At 38.3% G+C, this 22,467-nt stretch overlaps 1 protein-coding gene across 1 annotated transcript; it reads left to right on the forward strand.

The window, feature by feature from the left end:
- Nucleotides 1-219: 219 nt before the first annotated feature.
- LOC130917502 (solute carrier family 13 member 2-like) lies at nt 220-22,398 on the forward strand. The gene is made up of 13 exons (XM_057838971.1): nt 220-380; nt 7,006-7,134; nt 7,259-7,395; nt 7,488-7,735; nt 7,818-7,856; nt 10,624-10,798; nt 13,139-13,261; nt 13,336-13,545; nt 15,026-15,120; nt 18,204-18,319; nt 18,400-18,561; nt 21,029-21,166; nt 21,374-22,398. Exons 1-13 carry the CDS (start codon nt 279-281, stop codon nt 21,500-21,502), a joined length of 1,803 nt encoding a protein of 600 aa, XP_057694954.1. The 5' UTR covers nt 220-278; the 3' UTR covers nt 21,503-22,398.
- The last annotated feature ends 69 nt before the right edge of the window (nt 22,399-22,467 follow it).

Genomic DNA, 22,467 nt, shown 5'->3' on the forward strand with positions numbered 1-22,467 from the left:
ATGAAAGAGTTTTAAGATTAGCTTTGTCTGCTTTTATTGTCTCCATAGCACACCGTCTTATCTTTACCTGAAAACTCATGGAAGCACACGCGAGCCTTTCTCACTCTGAGGTTAATTTTTAATGGGTTTTAGAAGGACATATGTAGTGAACTTCTATTTAAACTGTGATCTCATCTGATAATGTCTCTAAGATAGAACCGTAGTGTCAATAGTCTTTTTTTTCTTCATTTTTGACTCGCTGACTCAATTCTCTGAATGTGTAGTATAGTTTCTCAATCATGGCTGGATTTCTTACATGGCTCTGGAGGTATAGGAATTATCTGGTGATAGTTCTCACACCTCTTCTCCTGCTGCCTCTGCCGCTCGCCGTCCCCTCCTCGGTAAGAATGGCTCGCAACTTGGACTGATGCTTTTGATGTAGGGACCATGTACAGTACATGTACTCCAATGCTGTTGAATATAGAGTAACTGGACAATTTGTGATGTACACGTGTGCTACAGAGATCAATACAAGTGCTAAAAATGAGTTAATGGCTCTCTGTTAATTTCAAACCTTTAAAAATATCTGCCTCATTTTAATAGATATTGCAGGTGTATCTAATGAACTGTCAGGTAAGCGTACCTGTAGTAGGGGCAAATATGCTATAATTTCAGGGTACTACTGTATCTGTATACATCCTTCCATTTTAAGTTGACATAAGTTCTTTTTTAAACCTTCATTTCCAATAATTGTCAGCTGATGCTATATTCTCAACAATGTGAGCTTTCTAGTAACAATATAGGTTTGAGGTTATTTATGCAGATAAAACATCTGGTCTACAATGATGGTTCGTACAGCATGATGAAAAGGATACAGGTTTAACGTGTATTAAATTATGCTTTTTATGTTTGCGCTTAACTTTTATGTGCAGTTAAAATATAGCAATATTATTTGCCACATTTTTTCATGTCAAATGACAAAAAGAATATAATTACCTGGATTAAACAGTGCATTACTCAACGTAACAAATCAGTCATCAGAGAAACACGAAAAAACAAGGCGTGTACATGAAATTTCTGTACGGTGAACGGGTTCCAGATCATGAATACCATCATAAGCCACTGACTTATTATTTTACTGTCAACATACTTTCAACTCATCAACTATTTTTGTCATGTGGGCGTGTAAAAAAAAAAAAAAAAAAAAAAAAAAAAAAATCAGATATAAGAATGACATATTACGCTGATATGCATGCATTTTAGTGGCTTTGAAGTAGTATGAACAGAATATTTTGCTCTTATGTAATCACAGGGCATTTTACATTATTGGACAGATGGTGTTTATAGACTCCCATCTGTGTGTGTGTGTGTGTGTGTGTGTGTTGGCGTGTGAATTTTTTGTAGTCATTAAAAAAAAATTTTTTTAAACTATGCAGTTGTTTATCCACATACTGTACCTAATTTTATTCAGGAAGAAGTACATCTTAGCAACATGAATATAAATCACAGCAGCAAAAAAAAAAAAAAAAAAAGAAAAAAAAAATGCACAAGAACAGATAGAAAGAGGGAGAGGAAAAAATATAAGGATGACTGGAACATAAATCACATCTTAAGGGAGAATTTTACTTGATTAGAGACAAAGGACAAACACTTAACTTTATAGTAATAACAATAAAATGGAGTACGACAGGCTAAATAGGCCTCTGTTATTTCAACATATTAAGTGCTACTCAGAAAACTATAGCGTAAACAACACAACATGTTCACCAAACTCTCAATCTCACCCCAAATCACTCCAAAATCTTAAAGTGTTCATCTTCAATATTACTTCTGAACAACTCTTCCAAATTTGGAATGGAGGACACAGGTTATTCTCACAGCTGCCAGTGTAGGGGGCAAGGAGAAAAAAAACACAACAACAACCAAAAAGATATACACTATACCCTTCAGAAATTTGGGGTCAGTCACTCAGTCTGGTGATTATTATTTATGTTATATTATTATTTCGAATAAAAATCACTATTTCTAGATTGTCAATGTCTTGACTATATTTTCTATTCAATTTGCAAGTCATTTGATAAATAGGTGTTACTTTTCATGGAAAACACAAAACTTTATTGGTGACCCCAAACATTTGAATTAGGAATACAACGAAAGCAAAATTCTTGGCCAGAAGCAAATATTGAAAAAAACGAAAAACTGAAAACTGACAGGCCGGAAAAAATACATACGGCAGAAAACACAGAAAAGGCTGAAAAAGCAGTTATTGCTCTTGCACCCCTCTTTAAAATAAACTGCTGTATTTTAAGCCAAAAGAAATGTTTTGTTTGATAGAACAATATGTCTACAGTATATGCTGACGTAGCAGTTTCATGGCGGATTGGGCCTCAGAACTATTTTTAATTCGTTCGTTTTACCCTGGAGACCCCTGTTTACAGACACTGCGCGACCGCTTTTTTCCCCCAACCAAGCCATTAAAAAAAGGTAAGTAATTATATTTCTTATTCGAAATGTCTATCATTTTTAGCTTAGAATTATTAATTAAGGTCTAATATTTAGTTTAAAAAAAAAAAAAAAAACTTATTCACTCGCATATTTTAAACTTTTAAGCAAATTACGTCACAATCAAGAAAAGTAGTGTCTGTAAATAGGTCGCGGATATCTACCTCATAGCTATCGCCTAATTGTATTTTTTTTTTGTGAGTGTCGCATTTTCCCTGATATCTTAAATGATAAATAATCGATCGAAACAAAGAAAAAAAAATGTTTAAAAGGGCAAATATTTGAAAAAGAATATCTCGACCACTCCTTGATGTCTGCGATTTTTTCATTGCGACCCTTGTTATATTACTGGGTTTGACCCATAAAATCCCCAAAAAGTCTGAAAGTCTGTGGTCATTCACAGCTACGTATGTCTTGACACTCGGCGAGACATGCTACACCGACTTTTTGGATCAAAACAAGGCAAGTATGTGATAATATCTCATTAAAATCATGGTGTCTTTAAATATGCTCTCTTATGCTCTCACCTCCAGTTAGAGTTTAGGGGTTTAATTTTTTATTTTTTTAAAATGCCCTCCTGTTCAATTTTTTTCCACCCAGAAAATTGAGATTTTAAGCTTTCCAATGATGTATCACACATGCATATAGGACAATTTTGAAATATGGCCAAATTGGGGGTCTCAGTGCGGAACTTCAAGTCACCTGAGTGTTTTCCGCCATATGCAAAAATTCATTTTTTATTTATGTATTTTTTTAGAAATTACTTTATTTAATTATTTTCCGATCAATGCCCTTTGCCTTGGCATTGGTTCTACAACCTCAGAGGCTCGAGAAATTTAGTTTCAAAGGTGAGATTCTGAAGCCCCATGGGAGGGTGTGTTCCTGGAGGCAGCGTCCTATAGACAAGTTTCCGAGGTACTTCTGCTTTCCTTCCGCATTTCTGCTTGCGACTTCCGTTTTAACGTTCCTCCTGCCACTTCCTCCTCCATTCAAAACAAAAGTTGACCTAGAGTAACATTACTAATCAAGACCCCTCAAAAAACACAATTTAGAAATACAGCATATGCATCTGCTATCATCATGACATGGAAGGACAACATGTTCATGAAGGCAGATGTGGAACCCAGCCCGTGTCACCACAAAGACAGGGTCTTTATGTATCCATGTTACCGCTGGTGTTAGGGAGGGTATGTTCTTCCTATCCCTGCATTTTCATTCATGTGTGTTGTGCTGATAAAATACTAAAGCTAAAATCTTGCACATGAAACGACTTGCTGTCTTTGATATTGTTATTACGTTGATGATTGTAATTATGATGATGTTTAATATTACAGTATTTACTACAGCAACTGTACTGCTGTGGCTGCAACACATGCTATCTGTTGCTAGCCTGTTGCTAATCAGTACGTGCACAGTTACAGTGGGGCAAATAAGTATTTAGTCAACCACCAATTGTGCAAGTTCTCTTACTTGAAAAGATTAGAGAGGCCTGTAATTGTCAACATGGGTAAAGAAAATCACATTGCTTGATTTTTAAAGAATTTCTTTCCAAATTAGAGTGGAAAATTAGTATTTGGTCACCTACAAACAAGCAACATTTCTGGCTGTCAAAGAGGTCTAACTTATTCTAACAAGGTGTAACGAGGTCTAACGAGGCTCCACTCGTTACCTGTATTAATGGCACCTGTTTTAACTCATTATCGGTATAAAAGACACCTGTCCACAACCTCAGTCAGTCACACTCTAAACTCCACTATGGCCAAGACCAAAGAGCTGTCGAAGGACACCAGAGACAAAATTGTAGACCTGCACTAGGCTGGGAAGACTGAATCTGCAATAGGTAAAACGCTTGGTGTAATGAAATCAACGGTGGGAGCAATTATTAAAAAATGGAAGACATACAAGACCACTGATAATCTCCCTCGATCTGGGGCTCCATGCAAGATCTCACTCCGTGGCGTCAAAATGATAACAAGAACAGTGAGCAAAAATCCCAGAACCACACAGGGGGGCCTAGTGAATGACCTGCAGAGAGCTGGGACAACAGTAACAAAGGCTACTATCAGTAAAACAATGCGCCGCCTGGGACTCAAATCCTGCACTGCCAGACGTGTGCCCCTGCTGAAGCCATTACACGCCCAGGCCCGTCTGCGGTTCGCTAGAGAGCATTTGGATGATCCAGAAGAGGACTGGGAGAATGTGTTATGGTCAGATGAAACCAAAGTAGAACTTTTTGGTAGAAACACAGGTTCTCGTGTTTGGAGGAGAAGAATAATGAATTGCATCCGAAGAACACCATACCCACTGTGAAACATGGGGGTGTAAACATCATGCTTTGGGGCTGTTTTCTGCAAAGGGACCAGGATGACTGATTTGTGTAAAGGAAAGAATGAATGGGGCCATGTATCGAGAGATTTTGAGTCAAAATCTCCCTCCATCAGTAAGGGCATTGAAGATGAGACGTGGCTGGCTCTTTCAGCATGACAATGATCCCAAACACACAGCCAAGGCAGCAAAGGAGTGGCTTCGTAAGAACCATTTCAAGGTCCTGGAGTGGCCCAGCCAGTCTCCAGATCTCAACCCCATAGAAAATCTGTGGAGGAAGTTGAAAGTCCTTGTTACCCAACGACAGCCCCAAAACATCACTGCTCTAAAGGAGATCTGCATGGAGGAATGGGCCAAAATACCAGCAACAGTGTGTGAAAAGCTTGTGAAGTTACAGAAAACGTTTGGACTCAGTTATTGCCAACAAAAGGTACATAACAAAGTATTGAGATGAACTTTTGGTATTGACCAAATACTTATTTTTCCACCATGATTTGAAAATAAATTCTTTAAAAATCAAACAAGGTGATTTTCTGTTTTTTTTTGTTCCACATTCTGTCTATGATGGTTGAGGTTTATCCATGTTAACAATTACAGGCCTCTCTAATATTTTTAAGTGGGAGAACTTTTACAATTAGTGGTTGACTAAATACTTATTTGCCCCACTGTACCTTGAAGTCCTTTTGTTTAAAGCAAATCCTTAACTTATTGTCTGCAGCTGGTTTCGATTTAAGGCGTATGGCGAGGTAGATCCACACAGGCGCTTTGAAGCTGGACCATATGGCTGGACGCTGTTCATTTCCAACCATATATAGGCTATAGGCGCTTCCAGCAGCACAGAAAGTCTCGTAGTCTCATCTACGTCGTGCTGAATCCATTTATGGAGATTCCGTGGGTTCCTCTGGTTTGATTTGGCAGTTTTAACTTTGTCAACACACTGCTTACTTCAACCGCACTTCATGTGTTTCTGTCTAAAGCGGAATTTTGGAGCAGAAATAATCAAATATGGCGCTGCCCATATTTAGCTCAGGAAACTTGTCTATAGCAGAGGTACTGACCTCTTCATAGGATTCTTTTTGCAAACATCACGACGGATGAAACCTTGATAAATGCGCTTTCTTGGAAGTTTGGGACACTCGGAAAACGGCTCTCACGCCTCCAATTGCAAAGCTAAATGAGATCTTAATATACGTTTGTGTGGAACTGTACAGTAGTTCACAACAACAAACTATTCCGTTCTTGCCAAAACTCATGAAGCAAAGCTATTACAATTTCTCCTACTCCTTAAGACTGTGTTCACTTGTGTAAAAAGTGGAATCGATCGAGAGCCCGGCAAGCGGTCCGAGTTCTAGCAGCGTCGAAGCTGAGCAGCCGGATTAAACGGCAACTGGCAGAGGGGGTGTGGAAGTCTCGGGATAAAAAAGTGACAAAAAGAAGAAGTGGTCATGCTGTAAACATATTATACTAAATCACAGCAAATGCATATGTACTGTATGCATTAAAATATTATTTGTATAATATTTACTTGATTGAACTCCAATACTCATGCATGGGGTCAAATGCACTGTACTTGATGTGGCGCCGGACATCAATGGAAAGCAACTTCAAAACGCGCGATAAAGCAATTTTATCGCATTTTGCTTCATTTAATAATTTATATGAAAATGCTATTTTAACTATTTTCGGCCAAAGGTTTTCGGCACTGAATTTTCGGTCACTTCTCTTATTTCAATGGTAGTGTAAGTCGCAGGCCCAGCCAAACTGTGAAAAATGTTGTTAGCAATGCTAGCAAAACCATATTTTCAGATTTATAGTCTGGAAAATATGGTAACTAACTGGATCAACCATTATACATCCTAATAAGATTTAGTGCTCTCCATTCCTTCAAATACTATGTTTGATATATTCAATTTATTTGCTATGAGATATTTTATTACATTTTCTTGTCCATCTTCTGGAGTTTTTTTTTGCGATAAAAACATTATAAAGCCTATAGCGTATTCTAATAGTTGGAAGATTCCAATGGTGATGGCATTGAGGGCGGGGCACTTAATTTGTTTCTGATATTTAATAACGAGCAATGATTCAGTAATGTTTAGACGATTCTTGAATCACTGTACTGTCATTTTTGATTGTGATAATGATTGTCACTGTCTGGCCTCCAGTTTCGGCCTATTAAATATACATCATATTTTACAGGAGGGAAAATGTGGCTTCATTATCATCCTCATGGCTCTGTACTGGTGTACGGAGTGCATTCCTCTGGCTGCCACGTCCTTACTTCCTGTCATTCTTTTTCCTATGATGAAGATCATGGAGTCAGATGAGGTATCTACATCTGTATAGATATTTGTTGGTCTCAACTTGAAGAGAATGTGATTGAATAGTAACGTAAGCCAAAAATTCCCCTAACATGTGAAAACATGTAAAATGAAATGTCATTGTGACCCAGGTGTGTATCCAGTACCTGAAAGACTCCAATATGCTCTTCATCGGCGGGTTGCTTGTGGCTATTGCTGTAGAGCATTGGAATCTGCACAAGCGAATTGCCCTGCAGGTTCTGCTTCTTGTCGGTGTCAAACCTTCGCTGTAAGACTTCTAATTCCTCCTATGTAGTAGTCGCTCGTCAATATAATAGCAGCATGTGCCCTTCTAATTAATTTGTTTTGTTGTCTTTTCAGCCTGATGATAGGCTTCATGGGCACGACGGCCTTCTTGTCTATGTGGATCAGCAACACAGCATCCACAGCCATGATGCTGCCCATCGCCAACGCCGTGCTGCAGCAGCTCAGTGACTCTGAGGCCAATGCTGAAAAGAGAGCTGATGAATTCCATGCCGCTAAGGAAGGTGTGGAAAATCAGAGCTTTGAGATGACCGACACTAATGAATCCAAGGAGGTCAAATTAAAGGACAACAGGATTGACATGGGTGAGTTTGCCACCCAAAGAGTTTGTGAATGTGTTTTATTTGTTGTTCATCTTCTTTTTGGCTGAATTTTGTGGCTTTGCAGATCATGGGAACAAGGACGTGACAGATATTGATATTTCAAGTAGGTTTTCAACTTTTGTATTCTTTTTTGGGGATAACTTGGGATGAGTGTTCTGTGTTATTCATGAACAAATGAATATGTGTGTGGGTGTTGGTGTAGTTTCAATAATATGTAATACGATAGGTGACGGCATCCAAGTACTGTATAAATCTGTATATAATTTACGTCTCCCCATCTCACCAGCCCTTATTAGTTCAGCACTAAAACAATGTACAAACCACAATTTTAATAAGTTGGGCGGGACTTGAAAAGATGTAAAATATGCATAAAATCAATACAATGATTTACTAAAACCTTTACATAGGACACTCTACAAAAACAAGATATTTAATGTTTAAACTGATAAACTTTATTGTTTCTGCAAATATTCACTTATGCTCACTTTGTGACAAAGTGGATTAACTTGTCCTTGCTCATGATTAACCGAGCCTTTCAAGGGAATGTTTCAAGTGCAGTATACACAATTATATGACACTCGCTACTTTCCAGTTAACCTGTTCACCTTAGAAACATTCCATGCAGGTGTTTTATGAACATTAGTTGTTCATAGTCACTGGAGCAGGGGTGTCAAATGCATGGCGGCTTGTCAAGGGGTCCAATCCAGGGTTGTTCACTGTGGCAGGCACATTGTAGCTCATTCACACTGTATGCACAAAATCACGTTTTTGTTTTGACATTCGCGCCTCAAAACCGTAGATTTGTGATTTGTGTGATGGAGTGCGTGCACTACTGCGCTCAACTCACTTTCGTGTCTGCAGTTACATTTGTTTATTCGCTGTGCTTCCAGTCAATAATGATTGGCTGTCTAGCACCGTCAATGGCAGCCAATGAGTTAACAAGGAAGTGTACCAAAAAGGCACCAACAGGAAGTGGCACCACATCAACAGAAAGTAAACTGAAAATGCCCACAAATCAACAGGAAGCAGCTTGGAAATGCCGGAAACATCAACAGGAAATGAACCAAAATATACAGGAACTGACTTATAGGTATTTTAAAATGACAAGAAAGGGAAACAAAATTACCTCACTGCCATTGATGAAGATAGACATCCAATTCACTTAAACTGAACTTGCTATAAATGCTCATGTTTCAATGCCACTGATGGCACTAGACGTCCAGTGGCAGCCAGTGAGTTAACTTATTTCACCAAAAATAAACTACGCCAGCCAGTTGTGGCACCCATGCAATTCTGTCAGTTAATGCTCAATCCTACCAGAAAATGATTGCAATTACAAACGCTTTGGTAGTAATATCTTTATTTATTTTGCTTGCAATGAAGAAGTACAAAAGAGAATGAAAAAAAAAAAAAAAAATCATTATTATTTAACACAAAAGTCCAAAAATGGGCCGGACAAAAGTATTGGCACCCTCAGCATAATACTTGGCAGCACAACCTTTAGACGAAATAACTGCGAACAACTGCTTCCGGTATCCATCAATGAGTTTCCTTCAATGCTCTGCTGGAATTTTAGACTATTCCTCTTTGGCCAACTGCTCCAGGTCTCTGAGATTTGAAGGGTGCCTTCGCCAAACTGCCATTTTCAGATGTATCCACAGGTGTTTCTATGGGATTCAGGTCTGGACTCATTGCTGGCCACTTTAGAAGTCTCCAGTGCTTTCTCTCAAACCATTTTCTAGTGTTTTTTGAGTGTGTTTTGGGTCATTGTCCTGCTGGAAGACCCATGACCTCTGAGGGAGACCCAGCTTTCTCACACTGGGTGCTACATTATGCTGCAAAATGTGTTGGTAGTCTTCAGACTTCATAATGCCATGCACACGGTCAAGCAGTCCAGTGCCAGAGGCAGCAAAGCAACCCCAAAACATCAGGGAACCTCCACTATGTTTGACTGTGGGACCGTGTTCTTTTCCTTGAAGGCCTCGTTTTTTCCCCCTGTAAACTCTGTTGATGCCTTTTCCCAAAAAGCTCAACGTTTGTCTCATCAGACCAGAGAACATTCTTCCAAAACATTTTTGGCTTTCTCAGGTAAGTTTTGGCAAACTTCAGCCTGGCTTTTTTTATGTCTCTGGGTCAGAAGTGGGTATCCTACCAGAGAGTCCCTTTTCATTCAGCCGCCGACAGATAGTACGGGTTGACACAGTTGTACCCTCGGACTGCAGGACAGCTTGAACTTGTCTGGATGTTAGTCGAGGTTCTTTATCCACCATTCGCACAATCTTTGAAATCTCACAATCGTTGAAATCTCTTGTCAATTTTTCTCTTCCGTCCACATCTAGGGAGGTTAGCCACAGTTCCATGGGCTTTACACTTATTGATGACACTGTGCACAGTAGACACAGGAACATTCAAGTCTTTGGAGATGGACTTGTAGCCTTGAGATTGCCCATGCTTCCTCACAATTTTGCTTCTCAAGTCCTCAGACAGTTCTTTGGTCGTCTTTCTTTTTTCTATGCTCAATGTGATACACACAAGGACACAGGACAGAGGTTGAGTCAACTTTAATCAATTTTAACTGGCTGCAAGTGTGATTTAGTTATTGCCACCACCTGCTAAGTGCCACAGGTAAGTAACAGGTGCTGTTAATTACACAAATTAGAGCAGCATCACATGATTTTTCAAAGGGTGCCAATACTTTTGTCCGGCCCAATTTGGAGTTTTTTGTAAAAATGATAATGATTTGATTTTTTCCCCCATTCTCTTATGTGTTTTTTCATTGCAAGCAAAATACATGAAGATACTATTACTTCACTAGCTTCACTCCATTGTATTGGAGAAACTTCCACTGACATTCTCCAATCTGCATTCAGAGTGTGGTGCTTGGAGTCCAGAGATGGTGGAACAGCGTAGAAAAAGGCGGGAGCAGAAGTACACAAATCTTACCAAGGGCATGAGTCTGTCCGTCTGTTATGCTGCAAGCATCGGAGGGACCGCTACCCTAACTGGAACCACACCCAACGTCATCATGAAGGGCCAGATCGATAAGTACGTTTATTTTTATTATACAGTACGTACATTTGTTGAACTCATTCAATCCCTCTGTTGTGTGTGTAGCTTACTTCCCAATGTTGATACTTAATATTGAGCAATTAGGAGACAGCAGAATGTACATTCCATATTCTATCACTGGCGTTTTTATAAGTACACCCAAGTATGGCTATAGAACAATGTTAAAGTGTGCATGAATAATTTTGGTACGTTTTAGGACGCCAATATATGTTTTTCATTTTTTTCATGGTGAAGGGAGTCAGAATGTTAGGTGACTTTTACACAACAGGTTAATTATAAACTCTAAACATGGTGAGTTATCATGAATCGGGTGCGCAGAATAGAAAACAAAAAAGATAAAAAGAGATGAAGATCATAGAAGTGAACGAGAAAAAAATGATGAAATTTTTAAAAGGGGGACAAGAAGCCAGAGAATAAGGGCTAGAGTTGGCTGTGGACGGTGATGTCGGTAAGTGAACAACAGCCACTAACACTGAACGGTTTACAATCGTGATCACCGTGACTAAAGTATGATTCGAGTCTGTAACCCACCGCTTGTAGCCTATTGAGCTGCGGTATGACAAGATGCTGCTCGCGTTGAGCCGAGGAGAGAGAAGGTGATGGGAGATCAGGGATATTTGTTAGTCTGTGGGGAGCAGGTGCGCGAGGCTGAACAGACTCGGATCTGGCGGCTGGATTTATCTTGGGTTTACAACCCACAGTGCATTATAGCAAACGCTGATACGAATCCATTACCGAAACAGCTTATAGTTATACTGTTTCGTTGCTTAGCAGGCAGGCATAGCACTCTCAGTTGTATTGTATCGTAGCCTACATGGGACAATAGATGGAAATTGTTTGTTTATATTGTGTCACATCGCATTACGGTCTGTTAAATTTAACTGTCCATCTCAAATAATTTGAAAATTTACACTGTCATTGCTTGCAAAGCGTTAAGAGTACTGCGTATGTTGTCGTGACAAGCCGGTGGCAGGGGTGGGGTGGGGTGAGGAGCCATATAATGGTCTCTTGTCCCCGGGCCCCTGAAAGTCTGTTGACAACCCTGCCTACCCGACACCTCTACAGTGTGAAAGCAGATCCACTTGATCGTGACCTCCTCATCTTCAAGCACAAATTGAATACAGTACATGGTCACTGTTCGACAAAAGAAAAAAAAAAAAAGATGTGAAAGAATAATGGCGAACGAAGGTGCAGAACATACCTTTTCCTTCTTGACACAGCACATAAAGCTATCGGGTCAAAAATAAGTCCGCTCCAGTAGCATAAATATCGATGAAGGTAGGCATGCGTTTAAGTCAGGGGTAGGGAAGCTTTTTGACCGAGAGAGCCAAAACACCCAACATATTTTAAAATGTGACTCCATGAGAGCCACACACTGTGTGCATATACTAGTATATTCTATGTTCTGTTGCCAGATTGTCCGAGTTCGATTTGTGAGCACTGTTTCTGTCGTGAACGCATTTGAATGCATCGCACAGGAGGGTGATTGTAATAAGTCTTGAGGAAATGACAAAGTCTAAAATCATTACTTCGGATGTTACCATCGTTGCACGGTTGCGGACTCAAGACTTAATAAAAAATAGAAAGATGGTGTGGTGCTGCGTATATTTCCTGGAAGCGCAAACCACAACCGGAGACGACCAGGGGGACGTAAATGTCGCCGAGGCAGGCGGTGCCTCTCGGGTCGGTCTCGACCTCCTGGAAGTGGCCCGGAAGTCCTTTTCTCCTGTTGTATTTTCTCTTGGCAAACCAGCTCTTTACATTACCGCAAACTACCATAGTTGATTTAACCGTGTAGAAGTTTCTCAGCAAAAAAAAAAAAAAAAAACGAAAAAAACCCCACAATTTTACTGGTCGCGCATGTGTGAGTATATTAAAAAACACACGCGCACTGTCTGGAATTTTAGTTACAAAATGCCCTCGTCTGGAGCTCTGCATGTTACTTGCGTTGCAATGTACATAGATTTCACTGTACTGATATATTCTGTTTACACCGCAAGTTGCATATGTTTTTGGTATATGACCGGCTGCACAAAAATTTTGGAATAAAATGAATGCTCTACTGTCCATTCCAAATTTTTTCGATAGAGTTAACCCAATCAACTGACGACGATAGACGTCCAATCTATTTGAACTATGAGGGGTTAGGCTTTCCCTGTTCAAACAGATTGGCGTCTCTCAGCATCAGTGGCAGGCAATGAGTAAAGTGATTTGAGGTAGTAACATTTCAGTACTTCCTTGTCAGTATTGAGTTTTGCAGTTTTAACAATGTATTATTTTCCTGTCTGAAATGCTATTTCCCATTGTCCCCCACAGACTTTTTCCAGATAATGGTGGTATCATCAATTTTGCAAGCTGGTTTGGCTTCGCATTTCCCAACATGATTCTCATGTTGGCCTTAGCTTGGTTGTGGCTGCAGTTCATGTTTCTGGGCTTCAAGTAAGTCAGTTTCGTAAACGTTGAACAGCTAGTCCTACTACAGTGAGACAATGTATTGTATTGTGCTTTTCCAGTTTGAAACAATCATTTGGATGCGGTACAAAGAGCGCAGGTGACAAGGAGGCCTACCAGGTAATCAAAGATGAGTACAAAAAGTTGGGCAAGATGAGCTTCGCAGAGGCCTGTGTGCTGGTTATCTTCACGCTGCTGGTTCTTCTGTGGTTTACAAGGGAGCCTGGTTTCATACCAGGCTGGGCCACTGTTCTCTTCAACCAAAATAAAAAGTAAGGACGACAAGGACTTTTTGTCACTGTCAGTGTCAGTACTGGACTTTAACTTTATCCTTATCTTTTTAAGATGTTTTATATGTGCGTATATACAACAGCATTACCAACTTAGCAACAAACCATTGTACCCCATCATGGCTGCCTCTGTTAAATTCTCCCGTACTGTTTACACAAATAACTTTTTGGTAACACTTTACAATAAGGGTCTCTTAATTAACATTAGTTAATGCATTTTTAGACAATAACTAATGTTTAAGTAACATTACAATAATTAATATAATTGCTTATCTAACATTTATTAATATATTAATTAACATGAGTTAATGCATTAGCTAATGCATTAGTTAATGCATAACCAGACTGTATCTAATGGTTTGGTAAAATAAAAAAATAAAAAAATATAGGCCTATATAGGGTTAGGGTTTCGGGTTAGGGTTTGTTGACTTAGCATTTATAATTTCTTAGTTAAGGGACACATGTTCTACACTTTACAATAAGGGTCCAAAAAGCATTCAGTAATGGTTAATAAAGGTTAAGGGGGGGAACTTAAGCATTTATAATTTCTTTGTTAAGGGACACATGTGCTACACTTTACAATAAGGGTCCAAAAAACATTCAGTAATGGTTAATTAAGGTTAAGTAATACTTATGAGGAACGTTCACGTGAAATAATACCATACTTAAGGTTAGGTTAGCAGCTCCCAAGGACTCACAGAGCAATGTTTCTCATTTTAAAATAACATAACCACTTACTAGTACCATTATACATTAATAACGATTTATTAATGCACTAATGTAAATGTGAATTAATGTTAAGTAATGTATTATATATATTATAACCTAACCTTAAGTATGGTATTATTTCACGTGAACGTACCTCATAAGTATTACTTAACCTTGATTAACCATTACTGAATATTTTTTGGACCCTTATTGTAAAGTGTAGCCCACGTATCCCTTAAGTAAGAAATGATAAATTCTTAAATTCCCCTTCTCTTAACCTTTATTAACCATTACTGAATGCTTTTTGGACCCTCATTGTAAAGTGTAGCACATGTGTCCCTTAACTAAGAAATTATAAATGGTTAAGATAACAAACCATAACCCTATATAGGCCTATATATATTTTTAATTTTACCAAACTATTAGTTACTGTCTGGTTATGCATTAACTAATGCAATGACTAATGCCTTAACGAATGCATTAACTCATGTTAATTAATATATTAATAAATGTTAGCTAAGCAATTATATTAATTATTGTAATTTTACTTAAACATGAGTTATTGTCTTAAAATGCATTAACTAATGAATTAACTCATGTTAATTAATATATTAATAAATGTTAGATAAGGGATTAAATCAATTACTGTCATGTTACTTAAACATGAGTTATTGTCTAAAAATGCATTAACTAATGTTAATTAAGGGACCCTCATTGTAAAGTGTTACCAACTTTTTTAACGTTTACTTATCAGGTACGTCACAGATGGAACGGTGGCCATTTTAATGTCAGCGCTCTTCTTCTGCATCCCCTCCAAATTTCCCAGATGCGGCAGGACGTCTGAGGACGGTAGGACAGCTGCTCACCTGTTATCTGCCGTGTGCAAGCAGAGAGTGTGTTAACAATCTTAGTAGTTCATAATTATGCTTATCTTTATATGAACATGTCTAGCAGTTAGGCAGTGATAAATAGAAAAAAAAAAATACTTGAGAGCGATACCTAGCTTGCCTTTGCGTCTATGAGGAAAATTTCCAGCAATCTTGTCACAAGAGTTTTTACAATCACATCAATCCTTTCCTTTGAACTATAACACATAGAGATACTGTCTGTAACTTTAGGGCTTGTTAAAAGCCATTTAGCTGATTCTGTGTTTTCAAATAAGTGTTATCAGATCTCCTTCCTGACTCGTAGTCCGATATCTTCAAGGTCAAGTTTGGACAACAACCTGCTACTCTGTCGCCGAAAAAATTGCTTACCGTATGTGTGACTTAATAATTTTCTCTGCTTTGCCAAAACAAATGGGGCATACTCTCTGCTTCGAAATGTGTTTGGGTTTCATCTAGAGATGTACTCATCCACATTATTTCACTTAGGATCTGATCACGATACCTAAATGAGGATATTTGTTGATACCGATACAATTTTCTCCCCTCGAATATTATTCAAACCTCACCATTTGAAAAATCCAGGAGAGCCATCTACAATTGTCCTGAATATGTCTGAGAGGTCTATTTATTCTTCTAATGTGGCAAATCCTGTTCCATTACACAATTGCTCATCTCTATGATGAACCTGAAGTTCAGTATTAAGAAAGACTAAGAAAATTACCGGTAACATCCTTTTTTTCTGCCAAAACCCATTTATTTAGGATTATCTGGTAATCTGTATACCATAGATAAATATTCTTATAGATCTGCAGCTTTTTTTTTCTTTTTCAATGCTGTAAAAATATTGTAATGATACAAAATTATGTTTGTTGTTGTACTGGATTAAAAAAAACTGACTAAATTAATAATAATAAATGATTTGTAAGATTGCTTGAATTTTTCTTTTATCTCAGATAATAGTTATAGGTTGTTTTAATTACCTGATATTTTTCGGCGAACACTTCCGCCTTCATTTGAGAGTCACTGGTGTTTGTGTGATGCGTCTTTATCAGTTGATGGATGAAGGCGTGACTCACCTGGTCAGATTGACAGGCGAGTCACGCCCTCTGCTGACCATTCACTCTTCCAGGGTGCTGGTCCAGGTAGTAGAGAGCGTGTAAGCCCCCTTGTCTCTGTTGATGGTCCTCGGGCCCCACTTGCAGATTTCAATGGCCACCCTGATCCAGCACTGATGTTTGTTTTCTTCGGTGCGGATGACTCTGGCCTTTTCCCAGTTCATAATGGGGTTTCCCTTTTGCAGTGATCGGTGATGGCTGACTTGTGATGTTCCTGTTGTGCTTGTTCTTTTATTCACCTTGTATGTCTTATTGTTGTCCTTCTCACGCTCCTTCTTGTGTTCTGTTTTTCATGTAATAATGCTTCTCCCTGTCTCCCCGATGTATGATTTATTGCATGATTTGCATAGAATTTCATATCTGGAGTTACATTTGTTTTCTGGATGGATTTTGTCCTTTTAATGGACCAATATCTGGCGGAGTTTTGCGTGTGGTTTGATCGGTGTGTACAGTATATGTTGTATTTTTTCATGACTCCATGACTCGTCTCATGTACGTAATTAAAATAACCTATTACTATTGTCTGGGATAAAAGAAAAAAATCAACTAATCTATAAGTGTAGACAAAATGAACTCAATGCAACTGGCTTTTTAAGATGTTACATTTTTTGTTGTCCACAATGTTTGCTTACATCCTGTGGATCACCTGGGTGTTAACCCCCTGTCCTTAAGACCGAGTGACGCGCTCAAACCCATCGGGTTGCTTGGCGCGAACCATTAAAATCGTTTGTGGCATAGGTGGAGTTTGACTTTTGTGGCAGGGGGAGCAAAACATGTTGGTGACCCCGAAACGCAGTGTCAGCAATAATATTAACTTGCAACATATATGCTCGGATTGTAGCTTAGCCTATGCTCGTACATACAGGCATCCCAGCTGTGTGCGTTCGTGTGTGAGTGCGCGTGTTTTAATATCTTATCAAGTTGAGAAGTAGATGCCGCATCCTTTTTGACTGAATATTCCATCAAGGAATATTTATAATCATATGTTGAAAATGAGTTTTTTTTCTTCTTTCCCATCACTTTTGAGGGGAATTCTGAATCAGCCCATCACAGCTATGCTTTTGGCCAAGATCATTGTCCACTGAATATTGTATGCTCGGTGGTGGCTCTGTTGTACAATTAACGTCTTTAGTAGGGCAAACTGAAACTCCGCTCACCCTTTTGGCGGTGCTCTCTAGCGTTTCATGGTCCACATATTTAATCCTTGGTTCTCGCTCAGTAGTTGATATTTCTTTTGAAAGATTAGGTGTGAAAAAATTACATATATCAATCTTGCATCTTCTGTCCTCAAGTGGTTTTGGCGAAGCAAAGTAAATGATCGTCTCTCAGGTGCTAGTCACATGATCAGTTCGAAAAAAATTTTTGGGCCCATTATAAAAATAGTTTTTTTGTTCATTTCATTCATTTTTGTCATTTGTTTTATTGTTTTACAACTTTTATAGACAACACTTTACCGGCAAAGTCCTAATTTTAAATTCATATACACCGTATAAGAAAATTATTTACATGCAATGACATTTTCGGCCACTGGGGGGGGGTGCCCCCCAGCCCCCTTAAAAAAAAAATCTTACAACACAGTATAGAATACTTTCTAACGAGGGGGTGTCTCATTTTTCAGGTGAAACAAATTTTTGAGCCAAAAATGATGCCCTTCAAAGTGGGTTGACTGCGCTAACTACTGTATTGTTCAGCGCAACCTTTTGCTACATTTATGTTTTTTTTTTTTTTTTTCTTTAATTCATTTACTCATCCATTCAAACTTGTATTCGAACCCAAAACTGGATCGGCTTGGTCCCATCTCTAGTGTCATCAACAAGATTTTTATACTGGCAATTTTGAAAGAAAACTTGAAGATTTCATTGTATTTGGTGAATAATGTCCATGAATTTTAACATCAATCAATATACATTTCTCATTTTTGTTCACTCAGAGGGTCCCACTGAAGCTGCACCACCTCTGCTTACATGGGATGTTGTCCATGAAAAAATGCCCTGGAACATCCTTTTGCTCCTGGGAGGAGGCTTTGCTTTAGCCCATGGTAGTGAGGTAAACTCGGACCGAAGTTTAACATTGGAATTCTTTGTAGCAACATTTCGACACAGTTTTTTTTTTGCCACTGCTTTAAGGTGTCTGGACTGTCTAAATGGTTGGGAGAAAGTCTCATACCACTGCAGAGTATCCCTCCTTTTGCTATATCCATCTTGCTGTGTCTGTTGGTGGCCATGTTCACGGAATGTTCGAGCAACACTGCCACCACCACTCTGTTTCTACCTATACTCGCCGCCATGGTGAGAGCCAAATCTCAATCGTTTACTACAATTTGCATCACCACCCATCTATTGTTGGGCTTTGTTATGTGAAATAGTGTTACGGCCCTTCCAAGGTTATACTCTTCTCATGTTAGGAAAAAAAAGACACCATGGTAACAGAATAAATTTACGTTAAGAAACTAACGTATTAGAAAATCTTGTACAATATTTGCATTTTTTTTTTTTTTTTTTTTTTTTTACAAAATAGGTGTAATGTATAAGAATAAACTCATAACTACACTAGAGTAAAGCCTTTTTTTATTCTCTTGGAATCATAAAGTTAAATGATGGTAGTAAAAGTCATAGCTGACGGAGAATAAAATATATGGTGTCAGGATAATAAAGTCATAATGTTGTGAGAAAGGGAAATTCTATTGATAACAGAGAATTATATAGCAACTAACTAAATCAGGGGTGCCCAAGTCCAGTCCTCGAGAGCCCCTATCCAGCTTGTTTTCCATTTCTCCCTCCTCCAACACACCTGACTCAAATAATCAGGATCATTATCAGGCTCCTGCAGCGCTTGCTGATGAGCTGATCATTTGATTCAGGTGTGTTAAAGGAGGGAGACATGGAAAACAAGCTGGATAGGGGCTCTCGAGGACCGGACTTTGGCACCCCTGAACTAAATCATATTACACTTCTTCCCACTCGTTTTCGTACATTAGTCAACAGGCATTTTCATTATCATTGAATTATTACTAATGTATTTATTTATTTCATGTACTTGCCAAACAGTGTTGTTTTTGGCAGCCCTTTTAATTTTGTCTTAATCTTACGCTTTTGGACGAAAATACTTATTGATCTTAGTCATATTATTCCTTTTTTTTTTTTTTTATTTTAAAATGTCATCTACTTTTAGTCAACGAAATCTCATACAGATTTAGTCTAGTTTTAGCTGACTGTTACTCAAAATGTTTTCGTCTGTAAAATTAAAAAGTTTTAGTCAAAAAATAAATAGAAGTTTCCAACAATTTCGAATGAACATAAAAAGATGAGCACATTCTGTAGTGTCTACAAGGACAATACCAACTTTGATATGATAATACACACTCAGCCAGAAAAGCAGTACATTTTTAATCAAACAATCTTAGAAGCCATGTATGCAAAAAAAGTTGTCCGAGTGACCAGAAAAACCAAGTGGCTCTGCTTTGGACTGACCAGTGTTTTTAAGACGATGCTCGCCATTCTAAAGCTAATGCTAACACAAACGCGAATGCTATGCTAATGCTAGGAGTTACATTTAGCGTCTGATGATCGCTCAGCACAGACATAAAGGCTAAAGCAACATTGCATATTCTCTCTTGCCAAGATAAGTAAACAAATCTTACTGCGTTTCGAAACAAGCCAGCTGGAGCGGGGTCTAGCTTGATATCCTAAACTCCACTGAGGAGAGTGAGGGAGAAGTGCAGCATAACTCACATGAGTGACACGACCCTAACGCTGCTACGATCCAAGCAATATGATTTTCTTTGCATTTCATTTTCGTCTCGTTGTCGTCTCGTCAGACGAAAACTGGCATTCGTCCTGTTATGTTCTAGTCTCCTAAGCCACGTTTTTGGCTCGTCATTGTCATGAAAAAAATTGTTCGTCGATGAAATATTTTCGTTATTGTCATTGTTGACGAAAACAACACTGCTTTGTAGTGCTGTTTTTGGCAGTCCTTTCAGTTTTCGTCTTAAACTTAGTCTTTTGGATGAAAATACTTATTAGTTTTAATCTTTTTTTTGTTGTGTTTGTCTTCATCTAGTTTAGTTATGTTGACAAAAACCCAAGACTAATTTCGTCTAGTTGTAGTCAACGTTTACTGAAAATGTTTTAGTGTGTAAAATTATAGGTTTCCAACTATTTTGAATGACATTGACAGACAAGCACATTAATTTGTAGAGTCTACAAGGACAACGCCAACTTGGTGATAATACACACTGAGCAGGAAAACGGTACTTTATTTTCAATGAATTATACCCACCTGGACGCCACGAACTGTATGCAAAAACGTTGTCCGACAGTTTACGATAATGCTCGCTTTTCGCATTAGCGTAATGCTAATGTGAATGCTATGCTAACGCTATGAGTTACATTTAGGATGTGATGATCATTCAGCAACAACCTTTAAAGGCGAAAGCAACTTCACATATTCTGTCAGGCCAAGATAAGAAAGTAAATCTTACCGTGTTCGCAAGCTTTGAGACCGGAGAACACTGCACTGGAGAGTGGGGGTGGGCAGCATGTCACAAGAGTGACACAAGCAGACACTGTGACGATGCAGACAAACTACACATAAAATGTCACACAAGCATTTTCGTTATCAGTGACGAAAACAACACTGTTTCTTTGGTTAAATGCTTTGATTGATGTTTGCTTAAAAAAAGGAAATGAAATAAAATGAAGCTGTGATGTTAGTTGTAATATTCAGTAAATATTATTTTGCCATTGCCTACCCTAGGCCACTGCTATTAAGATCCACCCATTGTACGTGATGTTTCCGTGCACCATTGCTGCCTCGCTGGCTTTCATGCTACCTGTGGCCACGCCTCCTAATGCCATCGCTTTCTCCTACGGCAACCTTAAAGTCATGGACATGGTGAGGTCGTACACAACATAAAGTCTCAGTGTGTGGTGTACTTTGGATGGCGAGTTTGAGAATCCAATTTTGGATTCTAGATTTAAGCAGCTTATAGTAATCTTATTGCCGATCATATATTTTTTATTTGTTTTAACAAAACATCCAAATATTACAGTGGATATTAGACTACAAGAAACATGAACACAATATTATTTGTGCTTTCAGGCTAAGGCCGGATTCATCCTGAACTTCCTTGGAGTTTTCACCATCAACATTGGCATTAACACTTGGGGGGTGGCCATGTTCGATTTGAAAACCTTCCCTAGCTGGGCAAATGTTACTTCACCTCCTTGAATTTAAATCGCAGTGAGAAAAAATGCACCAACAAATAACCTTTTTTCCCCTTTACTCTATTCTACTGTACTCTACTCACTAGGGCTTATTTAACATTCAGGCCTACCATGGCCAAATTTCCTTGCTGTCAGTAACACCGGGACTTATTTTTTATAATGTTTTCAAATTAAAGCGCACAGTAAAGTAGAACAAACTAGTGGCTAGTTTCAGTATTTTATGCACAAGTTCGCACCCTCTTTCTGTAAACATGACACTATAAAATCCTGCAAAATCGAATCAGATCCAGTGGAAGATCTGCACTTTAAAAAGGCATTTTTAAAAAAAATGCAGTTTTGACAACAGTTTTGAAGGCAGAATCTTAGGCAGAATCTTATATTGTATCTGAGTTCAAAGAATGAGTATCATTACTGTCCTTAACTCATTGACTACCAAAAATCATGTCACAAGACATCTTTCTTTCTTTTAAATGCCACAGAATATTGTGTTCTTGGGCTACATGAACATTTAACTTAGAATAAGACAGATAAAATTGCCTTCTTTCATCATTACAAAATGATTGTTTCTACTCTTTTTCGTTCTTTAGGTAGTTAGTTCTTTAGTTTAGTATAGCTGAACAACACTGTTATACGTCTTTGGTAGTTATTGAGTTATGTACACATTGAATTTACGTGCCACAAAAATCCTGGTATAAAAATTCAGCTCTGTATTTTATTATTTTTATAACATTTGAAACTTTTGTAAATAATGGGGTTGCATAGTATAAGCTGATATGTTTCATATGCATGGCTCTTGACCATATACTGTGGAATAATATGGAACAAACTAAATGTAATTTTTTTCTTTTAAATGTGGCGGTTACTTAAAAGTTGATTGTAAAATTTTTTGTTGTTGTTGCATGTGTGTTACGTCCAGCTTCCAATTTAATAAATATGAATAAGATAAATGCTCACCGTTTGAATCAACTG

Source organism: Corythoichthys intestinalis, chromosome 6 (genome assembly GCF_030265065.1).
Source record: "Corythoichthys intestinalis isolate RoL2023-P3 chromosome 6, ASM3026506v1, whole genome shotgun sequence".
NCBI lineage: Eukaryota > Metazoa > Chordata > Actinopteri > Syngnathiformes > Syngnathidae > Corythoichthys > Corythoichthys intestinalis.

What these genes read in the sequence shown, in the direction of transcription:
- LOC130917502 (XM_057838971.1), top strand. Translation starts at nt 279, where the DNA reads ATGGCTGGATTTCTTACATGGCTCTGGAGGTATAGGAATTATCTGGTG. An exon ending in CGCTCGCCGTCCCCTCCTCG is followed by an intron (nt 381 to 7,005) that starts GTAAGAATGGCT and finishes CATATTTTACAG; the next exon opens with GAGGGAAAATGTGGCTTCAT. An exon ending in TACCTATACTCGCCGCCATG is followed by an intron (nt 18,562 to 21,028) that starts GTGAGAGCCAAA and finishes TGCCTACCCTAG; the next exon opens with GCCACTGCTATTAAGATCCA.